The sequence below is a fragment of the Hemicordylus capensis genome, chromosome 7 (genome assembly GCF_027244095.1).
Source record: "Hemicordylus capensis ecotype Gifberg chromosome 7, rHemCap1.1.pri, whole genome shotgun sequence".
In the NCBI taxonomy this organism is placed as follows: Eukaryota; Metazoa; Chordata; class Lepidosauria; order Squamata; family Cordylidae; genus Hemicordylus; species Hemicordylus capensis.
In genome coordinates, this window is record NC_069663.1 from 37,079,623 (window position 1) to 37,092,198 (window position 12,576).

The 12,576-nt window shown below is 52.9% G+C and overlaps 1 protein-coding gene across 8 annotated transcripts in view; it reads left to right on the forward strand.

The window, feature by feature from the left end:
- The window catches only part of DLGAP3 (DLG associated protein 3), a 278,302-nt gene that overhangs the window by 206,350 nt on the left and 59,376 nt on the right, over positions 1 to 12,576 (forward strand). For all 8 annotated transcript variants that reach the window (XM_053268041.1, XM_053268037.1, XM_053268042.1 and 5 more), the window contains one exon: positions 5,857 to 6,948. In XM_053268041.1, the coding sequence (XP_053124016.1) occupies positions 5,929 to 6,948 (1,020 nt within the window). In that variant the 5' untranslated portion in view covers positions 5,857 to 5,928. The remainder of the gene's footprint in view (positions 1 to 5,856; positions 6,949 to 12,576) is intronic.

Consider the following 12,576-nt stretch of genomic DNA (forward strand, 5'->3'; position numbering starts at 1 on the left):
AACTTAGATCATGGAAAGCAGTGTTCATCTCTGCTAGTGAAGCTCAGAAGGAAGGTGACCCTGGGCAAGTGACCATCTCTCCATGAAAACTAGCTTGCAGGGTTGTTCTGAAGGTCAAATGGGACAGCCTTATTTTTTATTTTTTATTTAGTTTATTTCTAAAGTGCATATGCCACCGTTCTGCATAATAATGAGATCAAGATCCTGATCTCCTTGGAAGAACAATGAGATATGGATGTGATTATGACTATAAGGACATAAGAACAGTCCTGCTGGATCAGACCCAAGACCCATCTAGTCCAGCATCCTGTTTCGCACAGTGGCCCACCAGATGCCACCGGAAGCCACAGGTAGGAGTTGAGGGCATGCCCTCTCTCCTGCTGTTACTCCCCTGCAACTGGTACTCAGAGGCATCCTGCCTTTGAGGCTGGAGGTGGCCTATAGCCCTCCGACTAGTAGCCGTCGATAGACCTCTCCTCCATGAAGTTATCCAAACCCCTCTTCAAGCCATCCAGGTCGTTGGCTGTCACCACATCTTGTGGCAGAGAATTCCCCAAGTTGATTATGCGTTGTGTGAAAAAGTACTTCCGTTTGTTGGTCCTAGATTTCCTGGCAATCCATTTTGAGGAATGACCCCTGGTTCTAATGTTATGTGAGAGGGAGAAGAATTTCTCTCTATCCACTTTCTCCACACCATGCATGATTTTATAGACCTCTACAAAATTTCATTACCCAAAAGAGTTTGGTATCATCTGCAAATCTGGCCAGCTCACTGCTTACCCCTACTTCTAGATCATTTATGAATATATTATGATTAGTGGACTAGGAGCATTGGAAGCTTCCTTCTACCAAGTCAGAACTTTGGTCCATCTAGCTCAGTACTGTCAACACTGACTGGCAGCAGCTCTCCGAGGTTTCAGGCAGGAGTCTCTCCCAGGTCTACCTGGAGATGCTGCCAGGGAGTGAACCTGGGACCTCCTGTGTGCAAACAGGTACTCTCCCACTGAGCTGACCCTGCCTCTTCTGACTTCTCCTCTTTCCTCCTATTTAGAGGGCCAATACTTGTTGAAACCATTGGCCACCCTAGGAGGAGGAGGAAAAGAATAAGCAATTGGGATGGGGTGGGAGAAAGGTTAAGGCCTTCCCCCATTTGCATACGCATTAAGAGGCCTTTGGTCCTACGACTTTCTCAAGAATCTGCTGGGAGAAGGAGAGAGAGGGAAAGAGCTGCCCCTTGCATTGGAAACGGCTTTGCCTTCTGTGCCCACTTCCAAGGTGATAACGTTCTAAAGGGCCCAGCTGGGGTTCTCATTCACAGTTCTTTGATTCGCTTGCACGCGCCTGCATCCCATTTAACGGACAAGGCGTTGTTCTTGCCGATATGGGGACGTGTGTTGCCGCAGCCGCTTCCTGCCTGTTTGTAATGCTGCAGTTTTAGATTTATGAATAATTGACGTGTGATTGGTGGCTTGCAGGCGCTTGTACATGCAAAGCCCCAATAAATCTCCTCCAAGAATGGAGTGACCTTGGGCCTTTTCTTCCAGGACGAGCGCGCGGGTGCCTTCTATCGCTCACGCATTTTCTTCCTCTTCCCTCCGCCGTGCCTCTTTTCATTCATTCATACTTGCCTTTTTATGAACTGCTAAAAACGAATCTATGCATTTAAAGAGAGAGGGAAAAGAGGCGATTAACTCCAAAGAGACCGAGAAGCAAGTTATTCCCTCCACCCCTCCTGCCTTGGAATCTTATCACGGGAAGGGAAAGAGCTAGTGTAAACATTCATTCAGGGCTCAAGTGGCCAGTGCTGGGATTCGAAAAGACTGGCTTTCTCTGAAGGGCTGCCAGAAGCACCCAGGATCGTTCTGATCAACCAGAAAAACTTTGCACTGGCAAGCAGGGGCGTAACTACCATTAGGCAAGGGGAGGCAGTCGTCTTGGGGCCCCACTGCCTCGAGGGCCCCCCCAGAAGCACATCACATGACTCCCCACCCGCCCATGTTGCACCCCCTATGAATTATGTTGAGTCTCTTGGAGATCGGCAGGAGCAGAGAGTAAAAAAACGAGATTCAATGTGAACTAGATTTTCACCGTATTCATAATGGGGCTGTGAGTGTGAGTGCACTATATATTGTGAAGTGTGTTTGTGTGTGTGTATCAGCGAGGGGCCCATTTTAAAATCTTGTCTCTGGGCCCCCTCCAACCTTGCTACGCCCCTGCTGCCAAGTGAATGTACTGGGATCTGCAAAGACCAACGGGGCTGGGGCTGGTGAGGGCTGGGGCCGCAGAGGCAGGACTCTACCTGCCTTCCTCCGCACGATCCGGGTCTGATCAGGGCTCCGCTGCTTGCATATCCAGACAAGTGCCATGGCAGTGAGCAGCACAGTGAGCAGGAGACGGGGAAATGATGCCAGGCTACTAGATAACCCACAATGCACTGTGTGAGCAGCATAAGGCATTCGGGAATCTGGCCGCTGCTGGGATGCCCCTACGCCCAGCCTCCCTGGTGCTAATGGCTGTTGGCAACTCGGGAGCAGCTGCCAGCCGCCCAAGCAAGCACACGATCCGGGAGGGAGGGAGGAGGTGTGCGCTCGTCCCCTACTTCACTTTTCGCCCCGATTCTGAAACCCAGCTACTCAAGGTTGGAGCAGTGGGATCAGGAACAACCCCAGCGCTGCTCACAACCAGCCCTCCCTGTGCTAGCCCTGTCCTACCCAGGGAGGGCTGGTCAGGAAAACAACTAGGGATGTGGACGGTCCGGTCCGGAGCCCATTCTAAGGGCCTCTGGACCGGTCTGGACCTGGGGCCGGTTCGGCAGTTTGACACTGGGGGGTGGACCTTTAAGGGCGGGGGAGGGAGTACTTACCCCTCCCGCCACTCCCCCCCCCCCAGCGCTCCTGGTTTTAAAGGCATTTGGGGCGGCAGGGTACCTCCCTGCTGCCCCTTCCCCCGTTCCTCGGCTAAAAGCTTCAAAAGGCGAACTGCGCATGCACATGCCGCGCACGTGCACGTCACATCCATGTGTCCAATACGGGCGTGCGACAGGCATGCGTGGGCATGCACGACGCATGGGACGCAGGGACATGACACATGTGCACAGCATGCGCACGCGCAGTCCGCCTTTTGAAGCTTTTGTCTGAGGAACGGGGGAAGGGGCAGCAGGGAGGTACCCTGCCGCCCCAAATGCCTTAAAAACCGGGAGCTGGGATGCTTGTTCTACCCAATTAATGATTGTGTGAACTAACCTATTGATAAAGCAAAAATGAAACTTTTTTCTCCTCCTCCTCCTCCTCAGCCAATTGGAGAAAATGGGGTGGTGTATGCTCCAATTTTAGTGGGAGAGAGGAGAGGAGAGGAGAGGAGAGGAGGAGAGGAGATCAAAGTGACAGGTGATTAGATGGCTACTTGCCAAAAGGGCTGAAGAAGAAGACACTCCTCCAAAACCTGAGTCTCAGGCCAAACACCTAAGATCTGGCAAGCTGATCCATAACCTGCCAGATTCCACTCTGACTTTCATCAAGCTGACCTCACAAACCACCAGATTCTGCCTTAGACTTCAGTAGACTGACTTGAGCCTTTCCCCTCTATCCTGCTATTTCCTATGTGCAAGCAGGATTTTATTTATTTATTTTTAATGGAGCAGCATTCAAATATTCAGCTTCCTGCCTGCAGTCTGAAGTGATACAGTTCAGTAGCGGAGCCAGAGCAGCAGCGGCCCGTGTCCAGCCGCCGCCCCTCTCGCCCCCACTCCCTATGTCTGACATCAGACATAGGTCTTAGCCACGCCTCCACGTCTGATGTCAGGAGGGGGCATGGTCGGGCTCCTGAACGGGGCCCTGAGGGACGGTGGCCCGGGTTCTTTGAACCCAGTGGCCCAATGGTGACTACTCCCCTGGTACAGTCCAGGAAAAAGTTCTTTACTGCTCAGTTCTGCTGATTGCATAAAGTGGTCTCTGGAATTAGGCAGAGATCTCTATCACACCTCACTTTATTTTCTTGCTTTCCTTCCCGGATTCTTTTGTGCCTAACTCCGACTGTGAATTGCAGTCACTTTTGACTAATGGCCAAGAGGTCCAGGGGGTTTCAAGGAAATTTCTATAAATACTTCTCCAGCGGTGCTGGTTTGATTGAAGTTCCTGCAGGTAAGATGAGTCGAGATCAAGGTCTCCAATTACTGTGTGGCCTTTGCGTACTCTCCATCTCATTTCCACTGCTGAGAACCCAAAGAGGAGATACACTTTTCTCGAGCGTTTCTGCTTTGTCGGATGAAAATGTGCCCCTGACTCCTTTCCATTGTGAGCAGTATGAGAGGTTTTGGAAAAGCCCTTCGTCAGTTATGCACCTCAACTCGAAATGAGCATCCTATTTGCTTAGGAAAATAAGAGTGAGCCATGGAGGGGCACAAGGGGGGAAATCCTAGCTGAAATCCCATGCTGGTCACATGGGAAGGAAAAAAATATTGAGTCCTTTGCCTATCATTCCAGAGCCCTTTGTCCACTGGAGAGACAATGTGAACAATAGCAGATCTGGGGAAACTATCTCCCTAGTGCCAGCCTCTGAGGGTGCTTTGAAAACTTTGGTTGAAAAGTGGTATATAAATATGCATAGTAGTAGTAGTAGAAATGAGCAGCTAAAGTGTCGAAGGGGAGAAGCTCTGCCAAGGCCTCTGTGGCCTCTCACACTGGGGGGAGGGGATTTTAGAGCCCTTTGCCTGCATTGCCTTATTGGGAGCAACAACAGAGCCTTTGGCCAAATTTTCTCTCTTCTACACCTCAGCTGTTCACTCCTCCAAACAGGGATGATTCCAAGGGTAGTTAAGTGATAGTGGGTGCTCCCCACAAAATACTTCCGGCTCCCCCTTTCAATCCCCCATTCACCAGACCGGAACTAGGGATGTGCAAAAAGGTTTGAATCCTCCCGCCAAGCTTGACATCAGACCAACCCCTACCCCGGCCATTCGAGGGGGGGGGGTTCACTAATTTTTTTAAAAAATAAAAATATAGACTTAACCCCTCAGGGGTCTTCTCTGAAGCCACAGGGCAGAGCCACAATTGAGCGAACAGGTTCAAAGAATCCGGGCCACCGATGAAAAGGGCCGCCAGAGCCCTTTTTACATGATGTCACGCACAAAGGGGGCATGGCCCGATTGCCAGAGGGCCTGCCCCAGCCACCACCACCCCCATCTTATTTCCAGGCAGTGCTTCCTGGCTGCTGGATTGCATTTATTTCCCTTCTTCTTCTTCTTCTCGCTTGGCCAGTGGCCATTCAGAAATTCCATGCATTCCTAACTAGTTTAGGAAATTCCATGCATTCCATTTGGAAGGAACCAGGGCTTTTCAGTGGGCATCCTCTGTCATTCCTCTTAGTACATTCCCTAGAGCATCTGCTTTGCATGAAGAAGATCCCAAGTTCCCTCCCTGGCACCTCCAGATTGGGCTGAAAGAGACTCCTGCCTGCAACCTTGGAGAAGCCACTGCCAGTCTGTCTAGACAATACTAAGCTAGATTGACCAATGGTCTGACTCAGTACAAGGCAGCTTCCTATGTTCTTACGTTTTGCAAGTAGAAGGTCCCAGGTTTACTACCTGTGGCAGCATCTTCAGGTAGGGCTGAGAGGGACTCCTGCTACAACCTTGGGGAAGGCGCTACCAGTCTGGGTAGACAATCCTGAGCTAGATGGACCCATGGTCTGACTTGGGATAAGGCAGCTCCCTAGGTCCTGATGTTCCCATGTCCCTGTGTTCCCAGCATCCTCTGCTCTTAGCTTCACAAATGCCTAGAGATGGCCCTCACTTCACCAAACAGCCCCCCCCCCATGGCATTCTTATAACACTATCTGTTTGCGCTGGTCTTCCCGCAGGTGCCTCGTGTCGGTCCACTGCCACCTGGCGAGACGGCAGGATGAGGAGGCCACACGCACCGTTATGACACCATGAAGAGCTACCATGGGGATCGCAGCCAATCACGAGAGCTCCCTTGCCGCTGCATCCCGGAGGCCTGCGACCAGCCGATGGAATACATCCACCATAGCCAGGAATCTTGCCAGCCATACCTTCTCAGCCCCAGTGAGCCTTGTTCCTTGGACCACTACTGCCCATCCCGGAGCTCCGCCGAGCCCCCGCTCAGCCTAACCGAACCTCTGTCCGCCGCCAGCAGCAGCAGCACCTTCCCTAGGATGCACCACCCGCCGCAGCAGTACGACTCCTGCGACGAGTGCATGGCGGCCGCCCACCCTTCCAGCAAGATCAACCGGCTGCCCCCCACCCTCCTCGACCAGTTTGAGAAGCAGCTGCCCTTGCACCACGACGGCTTCCACACCTTGCAGTACCAGCGGGCCAGCAGCACCGAGCAGCCCCGCAGCGAGAGCCCCAGCCGCATCCGGCACCTCGTCCACTCCGTCCAGAAGCTCTTCGCCAAGTCGCACTCCCTCGAAGCCCCCTCCAAGAGGGAGTATAACGGCACCAAGATGGAAGGCCGGGGAGGCGACGGGGGCTACCACCACCATCACCACCACCACCGCCAGTCCCGGCACGGCAAGCGCAGCAAAAGCAAGGACCGCAAGCTAGATTCCTCCTCCTCGTCTTCCCGGCATCGGAACAAGATGATGGGCTGGTGGAGCTCGGACGATAACCTGGACAGTGACAGCAGCTACATGGTGTCTGGGAGGCAACACACCGTCGACCAGGCCACCCAGTACTGTGTGGACGCGCCCGAAAGTGCCTTCCGAGATCTGACCTTGAAGAGTCTGAAGAGCGGAGGTGGGGAGGGCAAGTGCTTGGCCTGCGCGGGGATGTCCATGTCTCTAGATGGCCAAACCCTCAAGCGGAGTTCCTGGCACACCATGACAGTCAGCCAAGCTCGGGAGGCCTACCCCAGCTCAGGAGGAGGCCAGGAGAAAGCCCTGATGCTCCAAGAGGCGAAAGCCAAGGATCGGTCCTACCATTATCTTCAGGTAAGGAGGTGGGTAGAGGTCGTACTGCTACCAAGGAGCAGGCTTCATGTCCAGGTTGGAAACTCAGAGGTTTTCCCATTGTTCTGTCTAGCACAGGGCTATTCAACTTTGGCCCACCTGCAGATGTTGGCCTACAACTCCCATAATCGCTGGCTATTGGCTGCTGTGGCTGGGGATTATGGAAGTTGTCCAAAAACGGTGAGGGGGCCAAAGTTGAGCAGGCCTGGCTTAGCATCACAGTTTAGTCTGACTGACAGCTAACGTACACGCTCCATTTACCACAGGTTAGGGAACATTATGTAGGTATTGAGGTGGGTTGTGATGTGTGTGCTTCATTCTGAAGGATACGTCAGTGTTGTGCGATGAAGGCAGATGCTCTAAGGTGGGGGTTCCCAACCAGGGATACTTCCAGACGTTGCTGAACTACAACTCCCATCATCCCAAGCCACGATAAATTGTAGCTCAGCAGGAGTCGTGGTTCAGCAATATCTAGAGTACCACCAGTTGGGAACCCCTTTTCTAAGAGTCCCCCCTCCCTTCTTTTAAGCTGTTTGACACTCCGTTGGTGGTTATTCAGGGGGAAATGGTTTAGGCTCTTCCTTTGTCTCGGCCCTTCTCCAAAATGATGGTGTTGGGCACACTGCTCAAGCAAACATAGGATGCCAGTACTGTCAAAGACAATGAGGCGGGTCACGGTCAAGGAGACCTGCCTCCATAGGGTTTGCAGGGAGAGTGGGCTTAGCCCGCTCTCCCTGCAGACGACCAGGGACGCAGCCCTGGGCAGCCGCAGTGGCCGCCCACACAACTGCCGGCTCCGTTACAGAGCCAGTGGGGGCTGGGAGGATCGGGGGCCAGTCAGCCCCTGGAAGCTCCAGTATGCCCTGCACGAGCACGCAGGGCATACTGGAGAGACCCCCGAGCTGGGAGGCTGCTTTTAAGCCTCCCAGTCGGGGGTCTACTTGTGAGTTGCTGCGACATGGAGCCACGCCGCGGAGCGCTCGCTCCGCAAACCCGGTTTCAGGGGTAGTTTGGTGGGTTAACCGCCTGGAAGCCACTGGGCTCTCCTGCGAGCCCAGTGGCTCCCATGATCAGGCGAAATCGGGCTAGGCTCCCCTAGCCCGATTTCACCTGATCGTGGGAATAGCCCCATTGACTGAGGCTCTACACACGAGCAGTGTGTCGAGCCTGTGAGGGTCCATCAGGGAAAGCGGGCTTAGCCCACTCTCCCCACAGACAGTCACCCGCGGAGCCCTGGGGAGACCCCCGGGACTGGGAGGCTTGTTTTAGCCTGCTGGCAGGGGTCTCCTCACAAGTCACCGCAGTGCAGAGCCACGCTGGGGTGACTCACGATCACCAAAATGGGTTAATGAAGTGCTCGTGAGCACCCCACTAACCTTATTTAAGGGGAGGGCTCCTTTGGCAGGCTAGCCCCCAGAGAACCACCAGGCTCATCCACGAGCCTGCTGGTTCTCACGATGGGGGGAAACCAGGCTGGCCTCGATAGAAGTGTCTGTGTGGAAGCAAGGTAGGAGGGAAACCTGGCTAGCTTTTCATCCCACCTTGCTTCCACACAATCACTTCTACCCAGGTTTTCCTCCTCCCTTGCTTCCCCACAACCAAAAACTGGGAGCACACACAACTCCCAAACCTGGTCGAACACAGTTTTTGATTGTGTGGATGACCTCAGCGGTAAAGACTTAATGCCTCGGCATTCTCCACAAGATCAGCAATGGTGGCACCTGCAGAAGTTGCTCCAGTGAACTAACGACAATTGCCTGAACTGTGTCCCACACGGTAACGCAAAAGATCCGAATGTCACGAGAACACCTGAATGTGCCAGATCACCCCAGAACCCATGATATGGATCCTTGAGGTGGAAAGCAGCCTGCCTCCTGCATGCGGTACTGAGATCCAATTTATAAAGAAAAAGCTATGAAATATGTTTCTTTATAAATTGATCTACATAAAGATCAGAAATCACAAGGGAGATGCAATGTGCACGTTCACCCTGAGAGGTGTTCTATACATTCCGCAGAATGAGGTGGATAGAATGAACGGCACCACTTCAGCCTGGTGGGAGTTATTGGGTGGGAGGAGAGCTGGTCTTGTGGAAGCAAGTATGACTTGTCCCCCTTTGCTAAGCAGGGTTCCCCCTGGTTTGCATTTGAATGGGAAACTGCATGTGTGAGCACTGTAAGATATTCTCCTTAGGGGATGTGGGTTAGGGTTAGGGTTAGGGTTAGGGTTAGAAAACTAGGGCATCAGGATGTAAAAGGCTACCATTTTTCCTCTGCTGGTTTTCTGCTTGCAGGCAGTTCTTGACGTAGAGAATCATTCGAAAGTATTCTCTCCTGCAATTCAACCAGGATTCTGCCACCCCATTCTGCTGCATGTATAGGCTAGACCTAAGAAACTGAATCTGAAGTAAAGCCATGTAGATGGCGGGGTGTGGCTATGGAGATCAGGGTGGCGTGTCTGTGGGTTTGTGTGTTTTTTTATTGTTAACAATAACAGCAAATATTTATGTACCACTTTTTAACAAAAGTTTCCAAAACAGTTTACGTGGAGAATTAATCAAACAATAAGGAAGTAAGTGAGATGGATCCCGGTGCCCAAAGAGCTCGCAATCTAAAAAGAATAATTAGGCAGACACCAGCAACAGTCACTGGAGGTACTGTGCTGGGGGTGGAGAGGGCCAGCTAAGGCCTTACATACTGCCATTAGAAACACCATTGTAGTGTGTCAGTTAAAATCACAGAAATCTTCATTTTAAAAAAACACGCCAAGATAAAAGCAATCAAAATGGATTTCAGAGGGGCCCTGATCCATATTGGGAATGCAGCACAGGGGAAGGGGGCCTAAACAATTGGACCCCCTTGCAATTCCAGTCCAGACTGGTCCCCCTGTGTGTGCTGTTTGACCGAGTGCAGGGATCTCCGTTTGGCACCCATAGAAAGGGATTCCCCGCAGATTAAATGGTGTACACAGGGCTCCTTATCCAGACTGGGATCATGGTAGGGGCAAAGGGTTTCTGTTCTGGGGAGAAGATCTGGGGGCTATTCTCCCGACCAACAAAAATCGGGCTAGCAGAGGCGAGCCCGATTTCTGTTGTTCATCAGAACCACCGGGCTCGCAGCCAAGCCCGGTGGTTCTGGAGCGGCTAACCTGCTCCTGTAGCCCACCCCTTAGCCCAGGTTTGCGGAGCAAGCGCTCTGAAAACCCAGGCTATCTGCTTGTGAGTAGCGGCGGCACGGCTCTGCACCGTGGTTACTCGTGAGTAGACCCCCGGCCGGGAGGCTCAAAAGCAGCCTCCCGGCTCGGGGGTCTCCCCAGTATGCTCCGCACAGCCCCCAAGCTCCCCAGCCCCCGCCGGCTCCGGCTCGGAGCTGGCCATCGTGTGGGCAGCCGCCCCGGCTGCCCAGGGCTCTCTCTCTGCTCGTGTGCGTGGAAAGCGGTCCACTCCCTGGCAGCATCTCCAGGTCAGGCAGGGAGAGACTCCTCTCTGGAACCTTGGAGAAGCCGCTGCCAGTCAGTGTCGGCAATCCTGACCTCAATGGACCAAGGGTCTGACTCGGTAGAAGGCAGCTTTCTACATTCCTAAGCCCACCTCCCCCATTGTTGTGGTCCCAGTCTGGATCGGGTCCCCATGTTCATGCTATTTTACCCAGGAAAAATAGGCACACAGGTTAAAGGAGTCAAACCGGACTCTGGAACCCTGCTCTGGGCCGGAGATAAATCCTCAGACAGTGGAGGGCCACAGGCTTGGGGTGGGGGGCTCAGCTTCCTTGCCTAGCTGTTGCCTGGGACGAACGTCCTTCCATCCCCCCCAGTAAATGGGGTGGCTCTGAAGACTGGCTCTCCTTCAAAGGCTCCTCAGCGGCTGAGTCTTCGCAAAGCTTAAGGCTCCCTCCTGCTGACCCGGAGAACTGCCATCCTTTGCCGTTTTGTTCTCCTTTCCCTTTGCTCTCATCTGCTTTCCCATGATGCACTGCGACACTGCACCTTGATGTTGGTGATTAGAGAAATGTCAGGGCTATAATAGCATGTCTCTGCAAGAAAGCACAAAGCTAGAAAATATGAGAAAGAGAGAGGCAGGGAGGGGGAGAGAGAGAGAGAGAGAGAGCGCTATCTGTTTTTAAAGCCCCGAGATTTCAGAGAAGCTGGTGGCGTCTGCTTCCCGAAGTGTTGATGCACAGCCAGATGCCCCATGGCTCCTGCTAATAACGCCCAAACAAACAATTAGAAAGAGCCACCTTTCTCGGCTCTGGGAGGGCGGCTTCTACACAGGCCAGATCAATGGGACCCGCAAACTAATGAGGGGGACAAAACAGAATAACAAGCGCAACTCAGGGCAACGCTGCTTGTGAAAATGCATCGCGGCTGAAAAGGCGGGCAGTGGAGGGAAATGTTTGCAGAAGGGGAGCTGCCTGAGAAAGGAGAGGCGTGACATCACTCTCTGTAGTCTAATGTTTCAAGCCCGGAAGCCCCTGATGGGGCATAAGGATTATAGGAAGCTGCCTTAGACTGAGTCAGTACACCGGTCCATCTAGCTCAGGGTTGTCTACACCAGAGGTTCTCAACGTTGGGTCCTCAGATGTTTTTGGACTTCAACTCCCATAATCCCCAGCCCCAGTGGCCTTTGGCTGGGGATTATGGGAGTTGAAGTCCAATAACATCTGGGGACCCAACGTTGAGAATCCCTGGTCTACACCAGGGCGGCTCAACTTCGGCCCTCCTGCAGATGTTGGCCTACAACTCCCGTAATCCCTGGCTATTGGCCACTATGGCTGGGGATTGTGGGAGTTGTAGTCCAAAAACAGCTGGGGGGCCTAAGTTGAGCAGGCCTGGTCTACACTGACTGGCAGCAGCTTCTCCAGGCAGGAGGCTCTCCCAGCCTGACCTGGAGATCCAGGGGCTGAATCTGGGACCATCTGCATGTAAAGCAGATGCTCTGCCACTGGCTACAGCCCCATTTTCATAGCTCAGTAGAACAACTGGGCCATCCTGTGGTTGCAAAAGCATTAAGGGCCATGCCCAAGGGCATGCGACGTGTCAGTGTCAGAGTAAGGAGTCAGATCCAGCCCACTGGAAGCTCAGTCCATTTTCTAATGCCGCCACATTCATCAGGACTCCTTTCCCAAAAGATATTTAAAAGCAATAGGAGGATATGAATCCCCAACATAGCTACTTGGGCAATCTGAAGCTAAGGTACATCCTTGGAAAGGGCTACCTCTCAATTTCACATGGCATAATTATGAGAAAGTGACCAAGACTTACCTACACATAACAGCCATGGAGACCGCTTGGCACACATAATAAGGCCGCATGCACATGTAACGCAGAACTGGAATTGCAGGGGGCAGAGAGGTTTCCCTACCGTGACGTCCGAATGTGTGCAACTCCGGTCCCATTTCTCCAGCAACCTGAGGTTGCGCTCTGCAGACTCCAGTTGGAACCCTCGGTTTGTAGTGACTTTTTCTGCTCATAACTGGGGTTCCAAGCTGGCAGTTTTACGTCCGAATGCAGCACTGGAGGCTGCATTCGGTCAGATCAGAGTTGAGGGAGGAAGCTGTGTGGGCTGATTGATTGGATGATTGGCTGTGTGGGCTGTCCTTCAAACAAGAAAGA